The sequence below is a fragment of the Pristiophorus japonicus genome, chromosome 2, assembly GCF_044704955.1.
Source record: "Pristiophorus japonicus isolate sPriJap1 chromosome 2, sPriJap1.hap1, whole genome shotgun sequence".
Lineage (NCBI taxonomy): Eukaryota > Metazoa > Chordata > Chondrichthyes > Pristiophoridae > Pristiophorus > Pristiophorus japonicus.
Genome location: NC_091978.1, coordinates 188663893 through 188691670, shown reverse-complemented (window position 1 = coordinate 188691670; position 27778 = coordinate 188663893). Strand labels below are relative to the sequence as shown.

The following is a 27778-nucleotide window of genomic DNA, read 5'->3' as shown; positions in this document are numbered from 1 at the left end:
CATACAGGAACTTAAAAAGTACCTTTGACTTGAAATGTGGAATAGACTGCTGAGATTCATTTAATGTGAATTCGTAGCATGAAGAGCTGGACAGACAACAGACAGAATTGTAAGATAAAAGTAGCTTGCCATTTTTTTCTAGGCCTAGAACCAATTAAAAAATCTAATTTAGTTTTGGTGTCGGTGGTTTTGGTTTAGTTTGGATTTAACAAAAATAGAAGCTGATTCATTTATCTGCCACATTTCATGTAGAGTGGGCAGGGTGGTTTATAATCAGTTTCTGTCCTTTCTTCAACTTCTGATCCAGTGCCCAATTGAAACTGTTCTTCACATACTCAGAAAATGGGAGCACAGTGGGCAATAGAATGACACTGTTATAATTTTTTGTGTGTGTTTTGTTAGACACACTTATCAGAACAACAAATGATTTTTTTTTCTTCCCAAAACCATCTCTACTTAAGAATTGATGTTTGTACTTAATGTCTTTTTTTTCTTAATATGGAGCTGGTTTGCAGATTAGTAAAAGCAAAAAATAGCTCTGATAACTAGAAATTTTATTTTGACATCTTATGTAACTATGGGTGGGGTGTAAGTAACAGAGTTTGATCTGAAAAGTGATTCTCATCATACATCCAGCAACACAATTAGTTTTATTGCTGCGAGATTGAGATACTGATAATGTGCTCACATATGAGAGGATTCGTTGCTAATTGTGTAACATTTTAGTTGACGTCCTTTGACCTCTAGATTTAGATTAATTCTGAACTATATAGTAAAGTCATTATTAGAAAACAAATTTAATTTCTAAGGCCTATGACATTGTCAAAATGTGAATACATTTTCAATTGAACACCTTGATTTAATTGATGCTCTGAGACTGAACTCAGTTCTTCATCTTGCACATTTCTGATAGTTGACATTCTGGAAATTAAGGTTATGTGAAGTCCCAGTCACTTAAACATAAAGCATTGTCTGTGACAACAACAACAGCTTGTATTTAGATAGTGCCTTTAACATAGTAGAACATCCTGAGGTGCTTCACAAGAGTGTTATAAAACAGAATTTGACACCGAGCCACATAGGAGAAATTAGGGCAGGTGAGGTCAAATAGGTCAGTTTTAAAGGAAGAAAGAGAAGTAGAGAGGCGAAGAGATTTAGGGAGGGAATTCCAGAGCTTAGGGCTTGGGCAGCTGAAGACACGGCCACCGATGGTTGAGTGATTAAAATCAGGGATGCACAAGAGGCCAGAATTAGAGCAGTGCAGACATCTCGGTTGCTTATGGCTGCTTCTTCCCATGGGGCAGTACCAGCATAAGAAAAAAATGATTAACTTCCAAGTTTTGCCAGCTTTGGAAATATAATTGATTGTTTTGCGCTCAGCTGCATGGCTAAAACTGGTCATTTAAATTTTAAATCCCTCCAGTGCCTCTGAGCAATACTGGGCACCAAGGAAGCACAGGCGCAAATGGAGAAAATATGATGTATATCCTCATTTTTATGGTGTAATAATACACATGCCAAAATATGGGCAGGCATATCTTGAGTTCACCTCTACCTTGCTTGGAATTTCTGATAGTCAGAAAAAGGTGCGGGAACTCGCCATGGCAAAGAAATTGGTAATCGCTAAAAACCTGCCGGAGTTAACAGCCGCCGAAATTGATGGTGCTGGCAGGACCGGGATATTCGTGCTGGTTGCTAATTAACATTAACCCAATGGTAAACTCACCGTGAAAGGCTGTTTTCATGGTGCTAGTGCTAGTAGGAGGCCCAGTATAACATAGCCGTAGCGTCATTGCAGCAAGAACAACATTCTCTTAAATTTCTCAAGACAGTCATTTCAGAAACCCCTGAAGGACAGTCATTTCAAAAACATAAAAATGATGTAAAAATATGCAGTTTTTAGACCTTCCTGTTCAAATGCCTTTTGAAAAAAAAAATTACACTAAAAAGAATTCCCAAATGGGCTTAAAGCTGAATTGCCTTCCGTAACTAAAAAATGGGAAACGTGCTTCAGCACTAACACAAATGGCTCAGCAAGCTAGGGAAAGAGCACCCAAGGTCTCGCATGCAGCACTCCAGCTTTGTGCAGGGGGTCAACACTGCAAGAGAGGTCCTCTACCCACTGGGGCCAGGAGACCCTTCAGAAAGAAGAATGTGGGACCAGATCACTGAGGCCGTCACTCCCAGCAATGTCAACCCCCACCACCTGCCTCCAGTGCCCAAAGAAGCTTCATAACATCAGACCAGTGGTCAAGGTCAGTGAATGCATCTCCAAAAGCTGTCTCCTACCAACTGCACCACAAGCCTCACACACTACTCCGCCCCACCCAATCACTCACTAAGTAAAGGGAGAGGAGAGTGAAGAAGAAGAAACATTATAAACTCGATTTCACACTTCCAGCTCCTCAAGGTCGACCAGCAAGGCCTTTTGCCATGTTCCCCACTGAAGTCAGCAGCCTTTCACCAGCCATGCAGCAACCACTGGGGTAGCACTGCATGACATCAGTAACATAGGCAAAGGCACACACAAGACAGTCACTAAGGAAATGTATAAGGGTGATGAGTTAATTTCTTGATGTCATATTGGATGGATAGATGTATAAAGTTGGATTGGAAAGTTTGCTTTGTGGTGGCTTTTATTTCAGCATTGTGGCCAAGAGGACGCTGTGATGGTCAGGAACAGAGGGAAGGCAAGACGTGGGACAAATGTTGAAAGGGGAATTGGGGTTGTGGTCACTGGTACTGCAAATGGATGAGTCCATCCTGGATATCCCGGCCAGAAAGGGATTATCTGAGTTGCATCCTTCCTTCTGCTTGCTCCTCTTCTGGCTCGTCCTCTTCTGTGTTTTCCTCTTCTGTGTCTTCCTCTTCCCACTGCGAGCAGATGCTATAAATCTGAAATAAAAGCATAAGTTGCTGGAAATACTCAGCAGGTCAGGCAGCATCTCGACCTGAGACGTGAACTTTGTTTCTCTCTCCATGGGTGCTACTTGACTTGCTGAGTATTTCCAGCATTTTCTTTCTTCTCAGAGGCCTCCCTTTACCATCCGAGGCCTTGCAAACATCCAGCTGCACTCCCTGAACACTTAAAAAAGCTTTTAACATGTATTGCAGCAAGCCACTACTTCAATAAAACATAAAAGTCCAGTCCAAAAGCTTAAATGAAAACTTACCTGAAAGGTGTGTGTGTCCCTTTAAGAATTACTTACAGCATCTCTGTCAGTCTGCTGCATCCTCGCTTTTCAGATCGAGCTTAGGACTCCGCACTAAACTCAGCGCTAAGGTCCAGAGTTCGCAGAGTGTTATGTTAAGTTGGTGTTGCACGCTGACTGAAATCACGCTCTCCATATTTGCATCTCCAGGGCCAGCGCTGCTGTTAGAGTGGCGGCCACCATTTTTTTCCAGGATTGTGGCGATAACTCGTGGCGGTTAGTAGCACAATTTCTGGGCCATTAACTTATAATCTACTTCCTTGTCCGGTAAAAATAGTCATAAACAGTACTGCACATGAGCACGATTGTACAGTGAGTTGTTGAAATGCTTATCCAGTGTTGTAGAAACTGCGCCACAATATAAACAGAACAGTTTTTACAGCAGCCGAATGGAAAGGAAAATTGGATGGGGTTTTTAATGGGTGGTCGATCTTTATCTGATAAATTTACCTCCATTGATTCTTGGAACTCTTTATTCTAGGTGGCTTAGAAATCCAAACAAAAAAAAAATGACAGGAAAAATATTAAAAGCACAATTGTGCAGCACACAAAGAAATCCTGCAACAAAGCGCAATGGTGTGAAGACAACAGCCACAGTAAAAACAGTCCTGCAAAGTAAATATCCTGCCTGAAATATAGAGAACCAGAGCACAAATTAGTTCACGGTAAAAAAAAATGTCATGACCATCAAAAAGGTTGAGTTAGCCAAGATGATAGAAGGACAAAACAGAACAGAAAGTGGGCGGATCATATGACAAAACCAATCATGGAAATTAATAACAAAAGGGATAAAACTCGTCAATAAAACGAGATTCACATCTCTCTTTCTTACTTAGCATGTTTCATCTAGGTCACTGGCTATCATATGCCATATATGTGATATAATTTAGGTAAAAATGGGTTGAACAAATGAATCTAGTGCAATTTACCAATTTTATCAAATAGCTCAATTGACTAGTACTGTTACACAGACACAGTTCTGCTGCCTTGCTCCCATCACCTAGCCCTGTCTCCTGGCCTATCATTTTGTCTGTCATCTACCTCTGTTACATAGTTTGATTATCTGCTTCTGTCACCTAATTTTTTTCATCCTCTTCTGTTCATTAGGATCTGTTACATATTTCTCTTTCACAGTTCAATCTGCTAATCCTGTCACCTCATTCAGTCGCCTAGTTATGTTACATGTTTCTATCATCTAATACTGTCACCTTCTACTGTCAGCTAGTTCAGCCATTTTGTGGGGAATTATGTTATTTCTGTTCTGAGCTGACTTCTGCAGTAGTTCACGGTATTTCATGTACCTTGACTGATATTCTATTCAGACTCTGATATTTTGCTGAGCAACTAATATTTCATTCAGACTTACTGGGGATTTCATGCAACCTTGATGGTTTGTATTACAGAATTATGGTTATGTGTGGGGTACAATTGAGTCTTGAAATTACACCGTATGAAGATTAGCATATGAGCACTTACAATATTCATATTTAATTTCTTCAGGCATTAACCTGTTTATTTGCCTTTGTTAAAATAATAAATGAAAACAACTAAAATGAACAAATCAAGCATTTGTACACTAATCTTCGCACAGAGTAATTTCAGCGCCTTGTTATTTATTTCTGTATGCTTTATACTTCAAGGCCACCTAATATTATAGTGGTGCCAGATTGTTTTTACTTTAATTTTAAAATAAATTACATATTTTTTCACTATTTCACTATTGTGCACAATTCATTCTGTGTTAACCAGCTAAACATATAAAATCTCTTTCCATCCAGTGCTGCTTCGACTTATATGTTCACGTAATATTATTCACCAGAGTAGCAGCAACTATGGGCTCAAGTTTCGGTCTGAGTTGCTCCTATTTTTTTGAAGCAACTAGTTTAGAATGGAGCATCTTAGAAATTGCAATTCTCGGCATTTAGTTTGGTCCAGTTCAAGTGAGTTAGAATAGTTTCATTTTAGAACAGATTTTATTTTTCAAACGGGGACGTGTCCAGCCACTTATGCCTGTTTTGCAAGTTTAGGCAGCGAAAACTTACTCCAAACTAACTTAGAATGGAGTAAGTGTAGATTTTTGTACGCTCAGAAAAACCTTGCCTACACTTATAAATCAGGCGTAGAGAATGAGAGATGCGGGGGAAAGGGAAGTTTACAAGCATTAAACACTTTACTTTTACAAATAAAGAGCCATCATCAATACTAAATGATAAATAAATCAATAAATCAACCAATAAATCAATCAAAAAAAGTTACAAAAATAAAAAATAAATAAAATAATAAAAAAATAAAAAAAAACATAAAAAAAAATTTAAAAATAAAAAAATCAATCAATATATAAAAGATTAAGTTTCTACTCACCTACTGCAGCACCAAGAGCCCTCCAACATGCTGGGAGGGCCCACCCCAGGAGATGCCGGACAGGCGGGCCCACCGCCGCCACTTCGGGCGGGGCCCGCACCCAGGAGATGCCAGGCTGCCGCCGAGGACTTCGGCCGGGGCCCCCCCCCCAGCGAGATGCCGGGCGGACGGGCCCCGCCGACGATGCCGCCACTTCGGGCGGGACCTGCATCTAGAAGATGCCGGGCGGGTGGACCCCCCCCCCCGCTGCCGACGATGTCACATCAGGCGGGGCCCGCACCCAGAAGCTGCTGGGCTGCCGCCGAGGACTTCGGGTGAGATGCCGGGCAGGCGGGCCCCGCCACCGACGAGGTAAGGGCTGTCAGGACACTTGGCCCGGGATAGGAGCGACGCCCTTTCGGCCAGGGATAGGATCATCGCCCGTAGACAGGACGCGCTGGGAGGGCCAGGAGCTACTGCGCACCCGCGAGCCTCCACTGTACACACGCGCAGCTGCTGGCACTGTCTTTGGCGCAGGGCTGCTGCGCCGAGCTGGAAATGGGCCGACAGACATCGGAGAATCGCAAGGTAAGTATTCGGCACAATTTTTGTTCTACAAATTAGGCAGGCCTCTCCGATGTGCGCCGTTCTAGCGGGGGTTCAAAACTTGAGTCCATTGAAACTATGTTGAGGTTAGACGGTGAGAATAAGACAAAATAAATTTAAAAGAAAGAGGTGAAGGAGAGAATGCTCCATCGATAGCTCAACTACTTAAGGCAGTGAGCAGCTGAGTCTTAGGTCTGATTTTCCCTGCTCAGGCCTGAGTTAAAATTACAGTCGGGACTCAATGATGTCATCGGGCCGTAACTTGCATATGTAAAAAATGACCCTGTTGGCTCAGGGAATGTGACCTTGCTGCAGAGCAGCTTAAAATTGCAGATTTTGTGATCATGGTAGCTTTTGGACAGCTAAGAGCCTGGGCGATTTAAACTGCCCACCCACCAGATTACTGCTGAGCGAGTAGAGTTAAAATCGCCCCCTTAAAAACAAAGGGAGCAAAATTGCCCCTTTTCATAGCCACATTAGTGCCTCCCTAACCCTAACCTTACTCTCACTAGCGCGTGGCCCTGGGAGGAATCCAGAGATTACTACCTTTGAGATCCTGCGTTTTTAACTTCCTCGTTAGCTCCTTAAACTCTGACTGCTGGACCTCAACCATTTTCCTCACTATATCGTTGGTTCTGGCATGGACCACAACTTCTGGCTTTTTCCCTCTTTCCCCCCCAGCCCACCCCATCCCCAGAAGAATGTTCTACATCCTCTCAGTGATGTCCCATTACTCAGGCACCAGGGAGGCAACAGAACATACGGTCTCACATCAACGGTGACAGAACTGCCTGTCTGTCCCCTTGACTATTGAATGGGGACTTTTCAGAATAGCAGGCAGTGACTAGTGGGGTACCGCAAGGTTCTGTGCTGGGGCCCCAGCTGTTTACACTGTACATTAATGATTTAGACGAGGGGATTAAATGTAGTATCTCCAAATTTGCGGATGACACTAAGTTGGGTGGCAGTGTGAGCTGCAAGGAGGATTCTATGAGGCTGCAGAGCGACTTGGATAGGTTAGGTGAGTGGGCAAATGCATGGCAGATGAAGTATAATGTGGATAAATGTGAGGTTATCCACTTTGGTGGTAAAAACAGAGAGACAGACTATTATCTGAATGGTGACAGATTAGGAAAAGGAGAGTTGCAACGAGACCTGGGTGTCATGGTACATCAGTCATTGAAGGTTGGCATGCAGGTACAGCAGGCGGTTAAGAAAGCAAATGGCATGTTGGCCTTCATAGCGAGGGGATTTGAGTACAAGGGCAGGGAGGTGTTGCTACAATTGTACAGGGCCTTGGTGAGGCCACACCTGGAGTATTGTGTACAGTTTTGGTCTCCTAACCTGAGGAAGGACATTCTTGCTATTGAGGGAGTGCAGCGAAGGTTCACCAGACTGATTCCCGGGATGGCGGGACTGACCTATCAAGAAAGACTGGATCAACTGGGCTTGTATTCACTGGAGTTCAGAAGAATGAGAGGGGACCTCATAGAAACGTTTAAAATTCTGACGGGGTTAGACAGGTTAGATGCAGGAAGAATGTTCCCAATGTTGGGGAAGTCCAGAACCAGGGGACACAGTCTAAGGATAAGGGGGAAGCCATTTAGGACTGAGATGAGGAGAAATTTCTTCACCCAGAGAGTGGTGAACCTGTGGAATTCTCTACCACAGAAAGTTGTTGAGGCCAATTCACTAAATATATTCAAAAAGGAGTTAGATGAAGTCCTTACTACTAGGGGAATCAAGGGGTATGGTGAGAAAGCAGGAATGGGGTACTGAAGTTGCATGTTCAGCCATGAACTCATTGAATGGCGGTGCAGGCTAGAAGGGCCGAATGGCCTACTCCTGCACCTATTTTCTATGTTTCTATGTTTCTATGAATCCCTACGAGTATTAAGTATATAATTTAGGCAGACACTTCAGTCTAGTACTGTGGGAGTGCTGCATTGTCAGAGATGTTGTCTCTGGGAGGAGACATTCAGGTGGGCATAAAAAATCTACCCTATTCAAAGAAGAGTAGGGAATTATTTTTATATTGTGGCCAACATCAACCAACAGCATCAAAACAGATCATTTATTTTATTTTCTCTTTGTGGGACTTTGCTGTGCACAAATTGGAGCCGCAATTGCCTACTGCAATCCAAAAGTAATTTATTGGTTATGAAGCATCTTAGGATATCCTGAGGGAAAAAAAAGGCAATATAACACTATTTATATTTTATATATATTCTTTCTTGCTCTTTTTTTTGTTCTCTTTCCAGAGTACAAAAGCAAAGAGGTAATTCTAAACCGTTATCTAAATCGTTGGTTAGGCTGCAGTTAGAATATTGTGTCCATTTTTAGTTACCCTAAATAAGGAAAGATGTCAAGGCAATGGAGAGAGGACAGAAGAGATTTACTAAAATGATACAAGGGATGAGAGGCTTAGAGGAGAGTCTAAAGAAACTGTGGCTATTTGCATTAGAACAGGAAAGGTTAAGAAGATATCTGAGAGTGGTGTTCAAAGTTATGAGGGGTTTATATAAAGTTAATCAGAAAAAATGATTTTCACTGCTTGGTGAGCTCATAACTAAAGATCCTAAATTAAGCTCATCACTGGAACAATGAAGGGAGAGATTTAGGGAATTTTATTTGCAGGACATTTTGTTGGGACATGGAATGCACTACCAGAAACAGCGGTGGAAGCAGAATCTATAATAGCTATTAAAAGTGATAGTGGATAAATATTAAAAATGAAAACCATAATAAGAGTATGGGACAGGGCAGGTAATGGCTAAATTGGGTAGCTCTTTCGATGAGCTGGCATAGGCACAATAAGCCAAATTACCTCCTATATTATAAAGTTCAACAATTTTATGATTTCTTCATAATGAGACAGTATTATTCTGGAAATCAGCTTTTCAATTAAGATCAATTATTTAAAGGATTGAATAATTAACTAATAAGTGTAATTAGTCCTTGTTGTTGTCTGTGTAAAATTGTTATCATTTTCATATTAACAGTTAGAAATAAGCAGATTTCTACATGACACTGCTCTTAGAAAAACTATTGTTATGTTCACCATCTATGGTTAATTTGAATACGAATAGTTTTCTTTTGTGAAAAAAAAGCTCTTTGGAAAGCTCTTTTATACGCTAGCTGACCCTGTTGGTGAATTTTGTTGTATTTTTCCAGTCGAGCATTTTTTTTGTCTAGGCTTTTAATAATTCATTACATACTTGGCATCAGACCAAGACCTGATTTTAGATGCAATGTCTCGGTGTTAAAAATCCGTGACATAGAATTCAGTTCATGATTGTGTTATTTCACTTCAAAGGTTACCTTTTACAAAATATAAAAATGCCTTGACTACCAAGTTACGATATGAATACAGATTAGAATACTTTTGGGATTTATAGATGACTGTTTAAATGTTTGCTACAGGCAACCAATGACTTTAACAAACCATTCCACTAATCTCTGTTAAGGACATTTCCTGCTTGTGGTTCACAGGTTCTGTGCTGGAATAGACAATTTCAAGCGAGCTTATCCGTCTGTATATTTCCTAGGTGCATTAAGATGTGCGGCTAATAGTAGATGTTTTATAAGGTATTAATGAATAAAATCCTAATTTGCTTGAGGGAGTTATTGGAGCTACCTAGCAACTGATCTTAGATTGGTAGTTACAGTATTGATTCGCAGTGGCAACACCTGATTTACATTGCCTAACTGCAAATCCAATTCTTGTGGCCAGGAGGACAGGCTGTAGATGCATGCTCCATTTCAAACTGGTAAATATTAAACGTATTGTGAGTGTAGGCAGCAGCATTGACTTTCTCAAAGCGGTTAAGTAAGTTCTGCTTAAATTGATCAAATGACTAGGAGGTATTTAAACTCAGCTTGATGCTACATTGCAGTTATACTGCGCTTGCTGTCAAACCAAAGTGATGTGAGACAGCTTTCCTGAGGCAGTGTCACACCGTGGCACCTCCGAGTGTGATGAAACTCGACTGTCATTTTTGCTGTGAAGCAATAACTATGCCATACATTTGTGCAAAAATAGAGTGCAATCTGGTTTGGACGTTACATTTGCACATGTTCTCATATGTTAATGCTTGCTGCTTTACTTAAAAATGAATAATTATCATTGAAGATGCAAGAATGTTTGCTTCTGTAAGGATGTGCCCTGCCCCCTAGATATGCAGCACTAAAAGGTCTTACATATCTTGCTTTTTTGAAAGGGATATAGACATGAACTGGCAGTAATGATTATTCTGAACAACGTAGAGAAGGGATTAACTTCAATATTTATTTTCAAATTCTTTCTGCATTTACCATAATCTTTCTTCAGATTCATTCTTGTTTCTACCTTACAGCAATAATTATTTCTAGAATCTTCCACGCTGCTGTCTCATGGGCTGTGACCTTCAATTCCTCAGTGTTGGTGTCAAAATGATTTTCATTTTAAGCTTTTCTATATCATATTCTGACAGAGATCTTTATTTCCATCCATTGTCAGTTGTTCTTTCTCTGTGGAGTACAGTCTTTGGCCTCAGCCGATTTGCCTATTCTCGTTGCTTGTACTGCAGCCCCACCTCATGCTGTTTCCACCTCGGAGCTATGCACCTGTGTCAAGGGATGGAACGAGCACCGAAACACAGCACCAAAATTATGACAAGCAAACTTGGGTCAAAATGAATAACTTAAATTGACATGCAATATAAGTCCCTACACTTATGAATCTACCACACATTATTTAGTTTTTATAATATGCCATATGAATATGTTTGCTCTGATGGTTAATTTTTAGAATTAACAGTTTAATATTGGGCTCAATTTTCCCCAATGATTTGCGCCCTTTTTTTTGGCACAGGCTGCTCTTTTTGGCTTAAATTTAAGAAACCACAGTTTCCCCAATCAATTTGCACCAGGGTAACTCAATTAGTTACGATTTTTTTAGGTAAGTTCTTTTTTCAGCCAAACCTGCCACCCGCCCCACTTCTGGCCATTTAGGCAAGTTTGGCCAGCTGAGAGTTACTCCAGTTCTTCTTAGGCCAGCCTCTGCAGAAAAATCTTCTGGAGAGTTAAAGAAATCGACGCAGGTAAGGAAATCGGCGCAGGTAAGTGCAGCAGATGCCCGGACAGCAGCAACAGGAAAGGTAAGAGAGAGGGGAGGTGGGAAGAGAGAAGGGGGGTGGGGGGGAAGAGAGAAGGGGAGTGGGGGAAAGCGAGAAGGGGGGTGGGGAAGAGCGCGAGAGAGAGAGGGAGGGGTGTAGGGGGGAGAGAGAGGGGTGCAGTTAGGTGCGAGGACCGGCAAGGCATTCAGGGCTCGGAGCGGGCAAGGGAAGCAGACTGGCAAGGGGTTTGAGACGAGCTAGGGAAGCAGACCGGCAAGGCACTCAGGGCTAGGGTCGGCCGGGGGAGCGGGACCGACACCAGCAAGGGGCAGGGGTGGGCAGAGAAAGCAGACTGGTAGGCCTTTCAGCCTGGGATAGGGGACGGGATCGACACCGGCTTTAATAGTTGGAGGTAAGTTGCTGCAATATATTTTAATGTGTTTTTAAGTTGATACAATGTATTTTAATGTGTTGTGAGCTGGCTGTATGTTTCACTTTGCAGCCTCAGCCTGCATTGTGTCCTTGGTTACCGTGGCAACCCGATCTTTTTTGCGCAGATCAAGACTCCACCCCCAAAACTAAAGGTCGGGTTAGGCTGCGCCAAAATGAAGAAATCCAACGGGTAAACTTAAATTTTTTTTTTTGCCATACTTGGGCCCTAAAAAAATGTCCGTAACTCTTCAAGTACGCCAAAAAAAAGCTTTGGGGAAAATTGAGCCCATTATCTCCAAGACTATACAAAAAACATTTTTGTGATCTGCCCAGTTATCTTCAGCTCAAATTTCTGCATTGCTGTTACATGAGATATTTATTCAAGTCCCTAAGAAATACAGTAAAAATTCTTGGAAAATTCATTTTTCAAAATGATTTTTTTTGTTTTTGTCTGGCCTGGTATGACTAGATATTGCACTGAGCAGCACTTCCCATAGAGCCCACTTGTCTTCCGTGTGTCCATTTATTTCCAGCTCTGCTTTGTTCCGCGTTCTCATCCTTTAACCTTTTTGCTCTGATGTGGGAGCTTGTCATGTTTGAGTTACTTGGTATTCTACATTTCTTTACTGCCATTTGCTGTACTATTTCCCCTGTTTGAAATGTATTTTCCGCGTTGAACCACAGTACCTTTTTACTGTGATTTGTATTTAATCAGATCACAGCCACTTTTGTTTATTAGTGAACTGTGATAACTCTCAATAACTGCGATTTAAATAATAGAATAGACTGGCTGGCCAAATAAGAACTCTATAACAACAACAGCAACTTGTAATTATATAGCGCCTTTAACATCGGAAAAGGTCCCAAGGTGCTTCACAGGAGTATTATGAGACAAAAAATTTGATACTGAGTCACAAAGAGAAATTAGGGCAGCTGACCAAAAGCTCAGAGACATGGACAATGTACAGCAGGCACCTCAAAACACTGGAGAAGTAACACCAACGCTGCCTCCGCAAGATCCTGCAAATCGATTGGCAGGATAGGCGCACCAACATCAGTGTCCTTGCTCAGGCCAATATCCCCGGCATCGAAGCACTGACCACGCTCGATCAGCTCCGCTGGACGGGCCACATCATTCACATGCCTGACATGAGACTCCCAAAACAAGCGCTCTACTTGGAGCTCCGACACGGCAAGTGAGCCCCAGGTGGGCAGAGGAAACGCTTCCCGGACACCCTCAAAGCCTCCTTGAAAAAATGTGTCCAAGACCACCCAAAGTGGAGGAAAAGCATCCGGGAAGGCACTGAATATCTCGAGTCTCTTCGTCAAGAGCAAGCTTGAAGCCAAGCGTCGACAGCAGAAGGAGCATGTGGCAACCCATGCACCCCACCCACCTGTTCCTTCAACCACCGTTTGCCCCACCTGTGACAGAGACTGTAGGTCCCGCATTGGACTCTTCAATCACCTGAGAACTCATTTCTAGTGTGGAAGCAAGTCATCCTCGACTCTGAGGGACTGCCTATGATGGTCAAAGAGGTAGGTTTTAAGGAGCGTCTTAAAGGAGGAAAGAAAGGTAGAGAGGTGGAGACATTTAGGCAGGATATTCCAGAGCTTAGGGCCTAGGCAACAGAAGGCACAGTCACCAATAGTTGAGCGATTATAATCAGAGATGCTCAAGAGGGCAGAATTAGAGGAGCGCAGACATGGTGGGGTGGGGGGGTGTGTGGGGGGTTAGGAGTGTTGTGAGGCTGGAGGAAATTACAGAGATGAGGGGTGAGGCCATGGAGGGATTTGAAAAGAAGGATGAGAACTTTGAAATTAAGGCACTGCTTAACCCGGAGCCAATGTAAGTCAGGGTGCACGGGGATGATGGGTGAGTGGGACTTGGTGCGAGTTCGGACACGGGCAGCAGAGTTTTGGATGACTCAAGTTTACGTGGGGTAGAATCTGGGGGGCCAGCCAGGAGTGCATTGGAATAGTCAAGTCTAGAGGTAATAAAGGGATGGATGAGGGTTTCAGCCAACGATTGAGCTGAGGCAAGAACGGACACGGGCGATGTTACGGAGATGGAAATAGGCGGTCTTAGTTACCTAAGGATATGTGGTCAAAAGCTCATTTCAGGTCAAATATGACACCAAGGTATAGTGTTTTATGTGCATTTTTGCAAAATCATACTTCAGTCATAAAATTACAATGTCAGCCAAATAATATTAGGTCTGTAACTCGAGCCAAGTTGTAACCTTAAGCAGAGCTTCCCTCTCTCCAGTGACCACGATAAGGAGCTATTGGGGGGTTCGAGATGTGTGTGTGTGTGTGTTTGGAGGGCTGGGTAGCAGGGAGAGCAGCCTAGAACAGGGAAGTGGGGAATGTAATGGCACTACAACAACACTAACTTGTATTTATATAGTGTCTTTAACGTAGTAAAGATCCAGTTATTGTGGTCCAACGACATAGGTAGGACAAAAAAAGAGGTTCTGCTGAGGGAGTATGAGCAGCTCAGAGCTAAATTAAAAAGCAGAACCACAAAGGTAATAATCTCTGGATTACTACCTGAGCCACGAGCAAATTTGCATAGGGTAAATAAGATCAGAGAGATGAACGTGTGGCTCAAAAATTAGCATGGGAAAAATGGGTTTTTATTCATGGAGCTCTGGCACCAGTACTGGGATAAGAGGGAGCTGTTCCGTCTAGACGGTCTTCACTTGAAGCAGGCTAGGACTAGTGTCCTGGCGAATTGAATAACTAGGTATGTAGATAGGGCTTTAAACTAAATAGTGGGGGTGGGGGGGGGAAACATAGAAAATAGGTGCAGGATCAGGCCATTCAGCCCTTCGAGCCTGCACCGCCATTCAATATGATCATAGCTGATCATTGAACCCCAACCTTCTCTCCATACCCCATGATCCCTTTAGCCGTGGCCCTAACTCCCTTTTGAATATGTCCAATGAACTGGACTCAACATTTTTCTGTGGCAGAGAATTCCACAGGTTCACAACTCTCTGGGTGAAAAAGTTTCTCCTCATCTCGGTCCTATATGGCTTACCCCTTATCCTTAGACTGTGTCCCCTGGTTCTGGACTTCCCCAACATCGGGAACATTCTTCCTGCATCTAACCTGTCCAGTCCCGTCAGAAATTTATACATTTCTATGAGATCCCCTCTCATTCTTCTAAATTCCATTGAGTATAAGCCTAGCCAATCCGGTCTTTCCTCATATGTCAGTCCTGCCATCCCAGGAATCAGTCTGGTGAACCTTCGCTGCACTCCCTCAATAGCAAGCACGTCCTTCCTCAGATTAGGAGACCAAAACTGCACGCAATACTCAAGGTGTGGTCTCACTAAGGCCCTGTACAACTGCAGCAAGACCTCCCTGCTCCTATACTCAAATCCCCTCGTTATGAAGGCCAGCATGCAATTTGCTTTCTTCACCGCCTGCTGTACCTGCATGCCGACCTTCAATGACTGATGTACCATGATACCCAGGTCTTGTTGCACCTCCCCTTTTACTAATCTGTCACCATTCAGATAATCTGCCTTCCTGTTTTTGCCAGCAAAGTAGATAACCTCACAAGTGGTTGGGGGGGTGGGGCACAGCCGCCAATGGTGGAGCGATTAAAATTGGGAATTTTCAAGAGGCCAGAATTGGGAGACCGCAGATATCTTGGAGGATTGTAGGGCTGGAGGAGATTACAGAGATAGGGAGGGGCAAGGCCATGGAGGGATTTGAGAACAAGGATAAGAATTTTAAAATCGAGGAGTTGCTTAACCGGGAGCCAATATAGATCAGCGAGCACCGAGGTGATGGTTGAATGGGACGATGCAAGTCAGGGCAGCAGAGTTTTGGATGACCAAGTTTACGGAGGGTAGAACGTAGGAAGCCAGCCAGAATTGCATTTGAATAGTAAGTTTAGAGGTAACAAAGGCACAGATAAGGGTCTCAGCAGCAGATGAGCTGAGGCTATGATGGAGTCGAGTGATGTTATGGAGCTGGAAATAGGCGAACTTGATGATGGCACGAATATGTGGCCAGAAACATATCTCAGAGTCAAATAGGACACCAAGCTTGTGAAAAGTCTGGTTCAGCCTCAGACAGTTTCCAGGGAGAGGGATGGAATCGGTAGCTAGGGAACGAAGTTTGTGGCACTTCCCTGCGCTCGACTGTCTCATTGTGTAATGAAGAAACTGGTGGTGGATGTCAGACTTGTTGGAGGCCGCTCTTATCTCTGGATAGTATTTTACATCCTCCACATAGGCCTGTTCAAAGTTTACACAGCTGGGGGCCGAAATTACCCCTTTCCTTAAGATGTCTTAACACCGGAAAGCAGTGGCCTTGCTGCGGAGTGCAGTGGCCACCAACTTTTCGTATAATGGCCGTCATTATTAAAATTCCGCTCTCATGTTATCCCGGCTGTGCCCCACTCCCCCCCCCCACCCTCCCACTGCTCCACTGCCAATCCGTGCTAAATGTGCCATCACAGTGCACACCGCCGATTCCGCCCCGCCCCATGGCGAAATTCCGCCGTGAAAATATTCAGCCCGCCCGGCAGTGCCAAACCTTTTTCGCGGTGGTCCAGTGAGGCTGAGGCCTTTTGCAATGGCGGCACGGCTCCCCTTAAAGGGAAGGACCCTCAGGTGCCAGGCTGCTGGTCCGGCTGAAACCCTCCCTGGTGGCCCAGTGGACTGAAGTTTAAAGATCATGCAGGCTCTCCCCTTTAAGCGAAGGGGAGAGCCGTGGTGACGCGGCACCATGATGATGTCATCGTGCCAGCCGCTCCGCACTGTCCCCAACTTCTGCCCCACTAGTGGTGTCACCGCCCCCATTAAGAGCGACTTCCGGATCAGAGTGAAAAAAAAAGAGTAGAATTTCGCTCAAGAGGCCGCTTCCTCAACCACCGCGGCGGTAAAAACAATAAAAATGGGGTTCGGGCAGCGGGGTGGACAATTTTGGCCCCCTGGAGTTCTATCCTCAGTGGGAACTGAGTGCAGTTTTCTGTCTTAAATGCATCTGGTTAAAGACGTAAATGCATCAGCTAAAAAGACTTTAAAAAACTACGCGAACTAATGAATGTGGTAGTCTCCACCCACTGTAGACTGGTGGATAAAAATAACAAAATCCCTTAATATCAAACAAAGTTTACTAGTCAGACTTTCATTATATGTTTACATTTGATAAGTATCTGACAGATTTTAGGTGGGAGCAGCATTTTTATTTCTATCTATATCACAGCAGGAATCTACTGAGTTGAAAATCCAGTCCATGATGTATGGTGAGCAGTATTCAAGTAATCACAATATTGGCATTCTGAATCATAGAATGATATAGCACAGAAGGAGGCCATTTGGTCCATCTTTGAAAGAGCTATCCAATTAGTCCCACTCGCCTGCTCTTTCTACATAGCCCTGAAAATTTTTCTCCGTATTTATCCAAATTCCTTTTGAAAATTATTATTAAATTTGCTTCCACCACCCTTTAAGTCGTGCTTTCCAGATGATAGCAACTCACTGCATAAAACATCTTTCCGTATGTTGCCCCTAGATCTTTTGGCAATTTCCTTAAATCTGTGTCTTCTGGTTATCGATACTTCTGCCACTGGAGACAGTTTCTCCTTATTTACTCAATCAAAACCCTTCATGATCTTAAACACCTCAATTAAATCTCCCCTCAAATCTTCTCTGCTCTAAGGTGAACAATCCCAGTTTGTCTAGTCTCTCCAAGTAACTGAAGTCTTTCATCTCTGGTACCATTCCAGCAAATCTCTTCTGCACCCTCTTTAAGGCCTTGACATCCATCTTAAAGTGTGGTGCCTAGAATTGGCTACAATACTCCAGATGAGACCTAACCAGTTTACCTGAGCCACAGACTTAGCTTCACTGAGTATATGGTCAAGGAACTGCCTGTTTGATGCCTATACCAGGACTTAAATACATAACCTAGGCTGATATCTAGTGTAACATTGAAGGAATACTCCATTGAGGGATGCACTCTCCTTTGGATGAGCTGTTAAATGGAGGTCCCATCTAGCTGTTCAGCTGGATTAAATGCTTCAATGGCACTATTGAAAGAAGAGTAGGTACTTCCAATTTTCTGACCAACTTTCTTCCATCAGCCAGTATTATCAAAAAACAGATTAACTGTTCAGTCACTTTTTTGCTGTTTGGGAGACACTGCTGACATTACATAGTTGCTCTGTTGTCCGACACAATCATTATAAACATAATGTATTATATGTATTTAGATGTTTTAGGGTGCTAAATAAATGTCAATATTAGTATAAACACAAATATGTGTCTATTATAATAAGACAGGTACACTTGGAAAGCATTTTAGTTTTAAAATACAGGCCTGGGAATTCCTGTGGTTACGCTCAACTGGTGTGAAGCGAGAGAGAGCAGAACCCCCACTTGCCTTTGCCGAGGCCAGAGACCTCACTTAAATTTGCATAGGCGGGGAAAGCCGCCATCGCCTGCAAGGGTGCCTCAGTGGCAGCCACCTTAGCCCAGACTGATCCACCCTTCCAAACTGAACAAGAGTCTTCTAGAGACCCAGATGGGCCATAGGGTTATCTGCAGTCAGAATGAGACAAGGATCAACTGTCTTTTTTTAGTAAAGGGTTGGGGTCCTTTAAACACCTCAAAGGGACTCGTGCATGGTCACAACTGATGTGAGTTCCATTGAGGTCTTTCAAGGGCATTAAGGGAAGAATTTCCCAGGCAAGCCTGGGAACTCCTCTGAGGTGTGTTCTTGATGTGGGGTGGAAAAGCGAGTGAAAGATTTATTTGCCCATGGCACCTAGACCACAAATTAAAGATCTGGTCCAAGTGGAGTGGAATCCCAGTGGAGCCAGAATCCGGCCCATATTCTGGCACCCTGAGTGTAAATGCAACACATGCCATTTCTAGCCCCAGAAATTTCAGGGCCACAGCTTTTAAATACAAATTTAGGAACATAGGACGAAAAAAGATATTTCCAGTGTATTTGGCAGTCCCAATTTTATGTTACCCCTTGCTCCTGCTCCACCTACATAAATTTCAACTCAGGCCCATCTATTTTTTTTTCTCCAATTACTTATCTTCAATTTGTTGATATAATTAGACTTTGGTGCCTTCTTTAGCAGTCCTTTCCATACATTCACTAACCTCTGTATAAAGTAGTTAAATCTAAACTATCTTTTCATCGTCCCTCTTCTAAATTGAAGGTTATGTGTCTGTAATTAATGCATTGCATGCTGCTAATGGCTACTATTTAGTTGTCGGTAGCCCAAAAGGAAGATGGAAACATTTAAAATTCCATGAAAGTCCTCCGATGCATAATTCAAAAACATATGAAGGAACAGATAAAATATTAAATAGTCTGTTATCCACTGCAAGTTCCGTTTGTAAGGTCCTATGGGCTGGATCTTTGTTCAGATTGCGCCTCTGTTAGCACCCCAGAGGGGCGGTAATGGGTCGCAAAATGCTCAGCGTCCGGGTGACCAGCTTCCAGCACCCCGCCGGGAAATTTGGTGCCGGTTTTGGCACTGAGCAGTACCACCTGGGAGCGTCGCGCAATGCCACCGGTTTCGACAGCGATGCAATATTTGCTTGGAACGGCACCCTTGCGCCCCGTAGTGAAACCACCAGAGAAAGCTGGCGGTCAGAGCTGTCCCGGGGCGCTAAGGGAAGGAATGATTGAAAAAGGTAAGTGAAATTGATAGTTCTTTGGGGTTTTTTTGCGATTCACCTTTATTTGGGGGGAGTACTTTATCAGGAATGTTTTTTGTGATTTTTTTTTCCTGATTTATTTTTTTGCAGGGAGGCCTCTCTTAAAGTGCTCCAAATCCGTCTCTTTAGCGACGGATTTTCAGTTGCTTACCCGGCTTAGCATCCTAAGAGAACATAAGAACATAAGAAATAGGAGCAGGAGTAGGCCATATGGCCCTCGAGACTGCTCCGCCATTCAATAAGACCACAGCTGATCATCGACTTCAACTCCACTTTCCCACCCGATCTCCATATCCCTTGATTCCCCTAGGTTCAAAAAATCTATCTAAAGATCTAAGAGAGCTGTGGGAACTCCACTCTCAGGGCGCAGCAACTGAATTTTTTGACTGCTGTCTCGAACCATTTTCCGGCGTAAAATTTATCGACCCATCACCATTAGCGCCCTAAAAAGCCTCCATCCGAAAACCCAGGCCTATGAGTTTACTTCTTTTTCAGCATCTCCTGATGTTCTATGACCTTCAGTTTGTGGCCTTTTGAAAACAAAGACCAAACAGCTCCCATTTCTATCCATTTCAGTTTCCCTGTACCTTTGTTATGCAGTCATATCATGTCTCCTTACTCTTTTCTGTTCAGTTCAGAAATTTCCCCTAACGTTCTCCTCACTGTCACTTATCAACCCTGACTTACACTTCCAGACCTGTTTAGCCTCTCAGGTGCTTCCCCTTCAAGTGTGGGTGTGCTGCAATTAAAAAAAATATATGTATGTAATCTAAAAATGGAACACGAAGGAATAAAACTTAAGAAGGAATCTGTGAAACATAAAAAGACAGAATGTTAAAGAAAGAAAAGAGGAATTATAGAGAATAAGTGGAGAAAAAGAAGAAAGGAGATGGAAAACTGACACTTTGGCTGGAATATTCCGGGGTTTTAGCGGGTATGAATGATGGCGGGTCAGGAACCCGCTGTCATCTCGCTCCCACTTGCCTTTCCCTCAGGCGCGTCTGTCATCGCGGAGCCAACCCGACCAGCAACAGCGGGGGATCCAATTGAAATCATTATCAGGTAGTTTACAAGCACTTAGAGCTTTTTTCAGTTACTTTTTAAATTTCCCTGCACGGCCACAGGATTCACGCAGCTCGGGAAGTACGTCTGTCAATCTGAGGCGGGTGCTCAGTGGCCATTGCTCCAGCTGATTACTTGACAGCATGAAATATACAGTAAAAGCTCCCACCTGACAGATGATCACTTTCCTCAGGCAGAAGCAGTTGCTCAGTCCATTTCCAACACAGATTCTGCAGGCTGCAAGTGTTTCCAGCAAAGTCTACATCCAGTGTCACCTCATTGGAAGAAATCTCTTACCATTAACCAAATGCTTCTGTCATCTGTACTTCACATGTCATCTATTCCATTGACATAGGTGCCATTTATACTGTCTCACCTTGGCCCTCAGAATTGGACCATGATCGGCCCCAACACAAGCAGCACAAGGCAAGCACCAACAACAACACCAACCTTTTTCGCAATCACCTGATGCTGCACAGGACACATGGCATCAGTACCCGAGCACATTGCTGCCCAGGAGTCTAGGGATGGCCTCATCATGGCCAGATTTAGTTATTTTTATGGTATACTCCCATATGGCTGGTACATGGCCGTGTAGCTGTATATATGTAATTCTGTCACCAGGGTGCTGACATTTTTCCCTCTCTGCATCTCCCAATCCTGCTGCTTGGCCACTCCTGAGACTGAACGCAGCGCTCTCTTCTGCAAGGAGGAAAAGAAGAGGTTGAGTGAGAGTGATGGAATGATTGAGGTTGAGTGAGAGTAAGGAAAGGATGGGTTAGATCTGAAGAAGGAGACAATGATGGATTGGGATGGCAATGCCAAGTGGGCTCCATGCATGTTGTTAGATGGTATGATTGCAGTAGGATAAGGGTGAGTGTGAGGGCTGGCTAGTAAGATGGGGATGTGATAATAAAGGGATGGGTGGACGGGCAAGGTATGTTGGTGTGAGCAAGGATGTGCAGGAGTAGGGTAGGGAAGGCAAGGATTGATGGGGATGTGATGAGAGGCACAGCAGGATATAGTTGAGTGTGGCTTTATACTAACATTTCCTGAACTAATGAGATCATTGAAACGTTTGCGGCACTGCACCCAACTCCTCCTGACCACATACCTGCTTGTGATCTCCTCTGCAATCTGAAACCAAGCTGTCTTGGTCTCCTGGGGAGGTCCCTTCTGCCCATCAGAAGGGAAGTGGACCTCCCTGCAAGCTCTGACTCCCTCTATAAGCATATGGAGGGAGTCATCCAGGAACCTGGGTGCAGCTCTCTGCCTCTGTGCAGTTATTGTCAGTGATTGCACCACTCCAGCACTGTAGAATACTGACAGCACTATGTTAGATGAAACTTCAAATGTAATGTGGCCATGGTCCCTTTAAAGGTCTCGGCTGAAAACGCATCATGAATGACATCACTAGTCCCGTTCCATTTCATTGGGCCGAGTAACACACTGGGTGGACTTAATAGGCCCCATAAGGTAAGTTAATTTTCAATCTTAATTTCCCCTCAATCTTATAATTGGGGCAGAATAACCTCTATATGTTGTTATTTTGGCTGATAGGGTGCATTGGCATGTACGTTTGCTGTTCTGTCTGCGTTAACAAGGCATTTTCTATGCTGTTTTTCTATGTTATTTTTTACTTCATAGCTGCCACTGAAATGTTTATCTATGCTTATATTACTTCTAGACTTGACTTTTCTAATGCCCTCCTCTCTGGCCTCCTGAGTTCCCCCTACATAAACTTCAAATCATCCAGACTTCTACTACCCACTATTATCCTGCACACTTAGCGTCCTAACCCTTGTCAATCTTGATTTTTAAATCCTCATTCTAGTCTTCAAATCCTTCCTTAACTCTGCAATCTCCTCCAGCTCTTTTGTCTTGCCCATATCTCCTGCTGTTTAAACTATTTCATGTGGCTAAAGTAAATGTTGGTCCCCTGGAGGATGAGACTGGGGAATTAATAATGGAGAACAGGGAAATGGCAGAGATGTTGAACAAATATTTTGTATCGGTTTCACGGTAGAAGACACTAAAAACATCCCAATAATGGATAATCAAGGGGCTATAGGGAGGGAGGAACTTAATACAATCACAATCACTAATGAAGTAGTACTAGGTAAAATATCACAAATGAAGTAGTACTAGGTAAAATAATTGGACTAAAGGTGGACAAGTTCCCTGGACCTGATGCCTTACATCCTAAGAGAAGTGGCTGCAGAGATGGTGGATGCATTGGTTGTAATCTACCAAAATTCCCTGGATTCTGGGGCGGTCCCAGCAGATTGGAAAACCACAAATGTAATGCTCTATTTAAAAAAGGAAGCAGACAAAAAGCAGGAAACTATAGACCAGTTAGCATAACATCTATCATTGGGAAAATGCTAAGAGTCCATTATTAAGGAAGCAGTAGCGGGTCATTTGGAAAAGCATGATTCAATCAATCAGAGTCAACATGGTTTTATGAACGGGAAATCATGTTTGACAAATTTGCTCGAGTTCTTTGAGGATGTAACGAGCAGTGTGGATAAGGGGGAACCAGTGGATGTGGTGTATTTGGATTTCCAGAAGGCATTTGATTAGGTGCCACATAAGAGGTTACAAGATAAAAGCTCACGGGGTTGGGGGTAATATATTAGCATGGATTGGCTAACTAACAGAAAACAGAGAGTCGGGATAAATGGGTAATTTTCCGGTTGGCAAACAGTGACTAGTGGGGTGCCGCAGGGACCGGTGCTGGGTACTCAACTATTTACAATCTATATTAATGACTTGGATGAAGGGACTGAATGTAATGTAGTCAAGTTTGCTGATGATACAAAGATGGGTGGGAAAGCAAATTGTGAGGAGGACACAAAAAGTACAGAGAAACCTGGGGGTCCTTGTGCATGAAACACAAAAAGTTAGTATGCAGGTACAGCAAGTAATCAGGAAGGCAAATGGAATGTTGGCCTTTATTGCAAGGGGAATAGAGTATAAAAGCAACTGTACAGGTGTCGGTGAGGCCACACCTGGAGTACTGCGTACAGTTTTGGTCTTCGTATTTAAGGAAGGATATATTTACTTTGGAGGCTGTTCAGAGAAGGTTTATTAGGTTGATTCCGGAGTTGAGGGGGTTGACTTATGAAGATAGGTTGAGTAGGTTGGGCCTATACTCATTGGAGTTCAGAAGAATGAGTGGTGATCTTATTGAAACTTATAAGATAATGGGGGGCTTAACAAGGTGGATGCAAAGAGGATATGTCCACTCATAGGGGAAATAGGGGTCAAGTTTAGGCCACCCGCTAGAACGCTGCACATCGGAGAGGCCCGCCTAATTTATAGGAAAAAATTGCGCTGAATACTTACCTCGCGATTCTCAGATAGTTGTAGGCCCATTTCCACCTCGGCGCTACGCAGCAGGAGCTGCTGGGGACGGAGCTACAGCCCTGCGCCAAAAACAGTGCCGACAGCTGCTGCGCGCGCGCAGTAGCTGCCGGCGTCCTGTCTCCAAGGCGACGACCCTATCCCAGGCCGAAGGGATGTCGCCCCTATCCCCGGCCAAGTGGTCTGTGCACCTTACCTCGGCGGCGGGGCCCGGCCTCTCGCTGGGGGCGGGCCCTGCCTGAGGAGTCGTCGGCAACCCGGCATCGGCTGCTTGCGGGCCCTGCCCAAAGTCCTCGGCGGGGCCCGGCTTCTTCTTCGTCGTCTTCTCTCACCCCCCCATCTTCCTCTCCTCTCTCCCCCCATCTTCCTCTCCTCTCTTCCCCCCCCATCATCTTCTCTTTCCCCCCCCCCCATCTTCCTCTCCTCTCTTTCCCCCCCCCATCTTCCTCTCCTCTCTTTCCCCCCCCCCCATCTTCTTCCCTTCCCCCCCCCAACATCTTCTCCCCCACCCCCCCCCCTCCTCCCTGGTACTGCAGTAGGTGAGTAGAAATAATTTTTTATTTATTGCGTGATTTAAAAAAAAAAAATAATTTTTAATTTTTTAATTAATTGGATTGATTTATTGGTTTATTTATTGATTTATTTATCATTTATTATTGATGATGGCTCTTTATTTGTAAAAGTGAAGTGTTTAATGTTTGTAAACCCCCCCCCACCCCCCATCTTTCGTTCCATACGCCTGATTTCCAAGTGTAGGCAAGGTTTTTCTGAGCATACAAAAATCTACACTTACTCCATTCTAAGTTAGTTTGGAGTAAGTTTTCGTTGCCTAAATTTGCAAAACAGTTATTACTGGCCGGACACGCCCCCTTCTGAAAAAAAATCTGTTCTAAAATGAAACTGTTCTTACTCACTAGAACTGGAGCAAACTAAAGGCCGAGAATTGCAATTTCTAAGATACTCCATTCTAAACTAGTTTCTCCAAAAAAATAGGAGCAACTCAGACCGAAACTTGAGCCCATAGTCTTAGAATAAGGGGCCGCCCATTTAAAATTGAGATGAGGAGAAAGTTGTAAATTTGGAATTCTCTGCCCGAGAGAGCTGTGGAGGCTGGGTCATTGAATATATCTAAGGCGAAGAAAGACAGATTTTTGAGCGATAAGCGAGTGAAGGGTTATGGGGAGCAGGCAGGAAAGTGGAGCTGAGTCCATGATCAGATCAGCCATGATCTTATTGAATGGCGGAGCAGGCTCGAGGGGCCAAATGGCCTACTCCTGCTCCTATGTTCTCCGTTCCCTCTGCTGTATCATCGGTGGTGGAACCTTCAGCCATCTTGTCCCTACACTCTGATACTCCCCACACTTTGAAACTGCTTTGCTGAATCCCTTCATCTCTTTGAAATTCAAAAACCTCTTTAAAATCTACTTCTTTGAGTATACTTTTGGTTACCTCCATTAACTTCCTCTACTTCACCATGGGTCTGATGCGCAATTGGGAAACACCTTGTGACCTTTTGTTCTGATAAAGTTGCTGTCTAAATACAAGTTGTTGTTGTAAACCTAGATCACAATAGTGGTAACCTATCCACTGCCAGACATAAACCAAAGGAGCTTAGTTGTGAAAGGTAAGTGCTATTTGAAACTCAATGATTTGCCAACAGAAAGGCAATGCTTATTCTGCTTTATTTACCACTTGCTGTACAAGGATCTCTAAAGAAAGTACTAATCAAATACATTGAGCATATGTCGCTCTTTTAAAGATGCAGACTTGTTTTTGTCCCGTAGCATAATAAAACAAAATAAGGGTTTTTAAAAGGATCAGCTGCACTGCTGATCCAAGTTATGATCCCTTCGGTTGGTACACGTTTACCAGACATGAGAGTGCCCAGTTCAGTAACTTCACTTTTATGTATGTTAAATTGTGATATGTCTAATTGTATTTGACAGAATCCTTATATGCATCTTTAGCTTCCTATAATTTGAAACAGGGTATTTTCTGCTCTTGATGTGAAAATATTGTTTGCTAGTGAATTCTTCAGAATTAACAGCTGTTCACTGAATTCTGCAGCCAGCAGTTTTTGAACTGCAGCATGTTTGTGAGATGTGAACTTCTGAATAGGCTGCCTTCGATCACTGATAACTGAGCAGAGAATTTCCTGAGTTAGTTTGCCTGGGAAGCAAGCATTTGCACAAAGGCTGCTTCATAATTTGTATCTCTGTTTTTAAAAAAAATGCCCCAGTTGATGGACTTAAATGTATCAACAAAGAGAAAATTACTAAAAGAAAATAAACAAAATGGTCAAGCTAATAGAGTTTACACGGAGAAGCAAAGAGAGCCTAGAAAAGGGGCAGGACAAAGGAGCCAATGCCAGAGTACAGACATTAGGAATAGTACCCAGACCACCGGTACTGATCACAGTGATGAACTGTTACTGGGGTGACTAGAAATAACGGTTCTTGTTGTTAGTCAGAAAGCATTGTTTGAATGCTGATTGACGACATTAGTATAGGATTCCTGAAGCATGGAGTAATATGTTTATTCTCAATTCATGCACTTTTTTGTGGCGACTTTGAGTTATTGTTTTTGACTAAGCAGGTGTGAACATTACAGAAGTTACTATTTTGTGATTATGCATTCCCAGGCTCATGGTGAGATGAGCAGAAGCAAACTCGCCAGCATTCTGACCAAATCAGTGATCATGAAATAACTAATGTTATCTGTGACCTTCTACAACCCCATCCATGATTGCCATTAAATGTGCCCCAGTTTAAACAAAGGAAACAAGGCCCACTTAACACCGAGAGTGATTTAACACCAATCTGTCAGAGAAATTTCTTTCACCTCAGCAAATTCAAAAGCTGAAGTTGCATGATTGTCTGTGAATTCTTTTGTCAGCCGTCTTGTTCACTTAGGAGAACGGCAGACCTGTTATTTCCAACTCATAAAATCTGAATGGAAATAAAAATGCGAAAGCACTCAGCTCACCAGGAAGCAAAACTATTGGTTGTTACTATAGCTCAGCAAGGGATTGACATGTGTACTCAGTGAGGATACAGCAGGTATGTCAGAGAAAACAAAAAGCTGTCAAAATAACAGACATATCAATCGCATGCATAAATACAATTAAACTGAGTGAATTGTTAGAAACTACCAACTACATATAGCTACATTGTTTTATTGTACCAGGAAAGGCTCTCAAAACATAAACCTTCCAGATTAATGGGTCCAATTTAAATATCCTTTGCTGGGGTGAAACTGTGCCTGTTCTGTTTCGTAAGGTATAAACGTAGTATAATGTCTCCACAATACAATGGTGTTTATAGTCTGCACCTGCAGTAGAATTTAACGTGGCAACACTTCTGAGGAGGCAGAACTAGCTGAATTCTGTCTGTGGTGAGATTTTCAGAAGACACACAGGTTCAGGTCCAGATGCCCTATTCACCGGTTTACACCACTAGTGACTTATTTACCCACCACCAAAGAAACAGCTACAGATAGGACTCAGCTCCTCGATGGGACAGAAATCTAAAAAGGGAAGAAAATCTTTAAAGGTTTTACAAATGGGACCAGTGACGTGAGATATAAAATGCAAAGCTAGTTCAAGACAGAAAACATTCTCGCATAAAATAAAGCTGTTTGTGAGTTTGGATGATGATATAAACTGGATTCTGTTTTTATATATGGACATTTTTTGTCAGTGAACCTTAAAACTTATCGCAAACCCAAATATATTGTCAATATTATACTAATAACTTTTATTGTATTCTTGCATTTCATTTACTGCCGTCTTTGAAATTGCTGTCAGCCACACTGCTTCCTCCAATATTTCTAAGCGAATTGAAGGGTACAGTACTACGAGATATTGTATACACATCAGCCCCTAGGCCAGCATTAGATTTTAAGGCAGAGACGTTGGTGTTGTTTTTCGGTTGTCCATGGTTGCTCTTTCATTGACTTGTTATCT

General features: G+C 43.2%; 1 protein-coding gene across 6 annotated transcripts in view; it reads left to right on the top strand.

Annotated features, from left to right (window-relative positions):
• pcdh7b (protocadherin 7b) overlaps nucleotides 1–27778 on the top strand; it is a 581399-nt gene that overhangs the window by 377892 nt on the left and 175729 nt on the right. Inside the window, exon 3 of one of the 6 annotated variants that reach the window (XM_070870594.1) lies at nucleotides 3694–3773. The exons of the other annotated variants lie outside the window; for them this stretch is intronic. Within the exon in view, the coding sequence (XP_070726695.1) occupies nucleotides 3694–3725 (32 nt within the window). The 3' untranslated portion in view covers nucleotides 3726–3773. Of the gene's footprint in view, nucleotides 1–3693; nucleotides 3774–27778 lie in introns of those variants that run through there. 6 annotated transcript variants of the gene reach the window in all.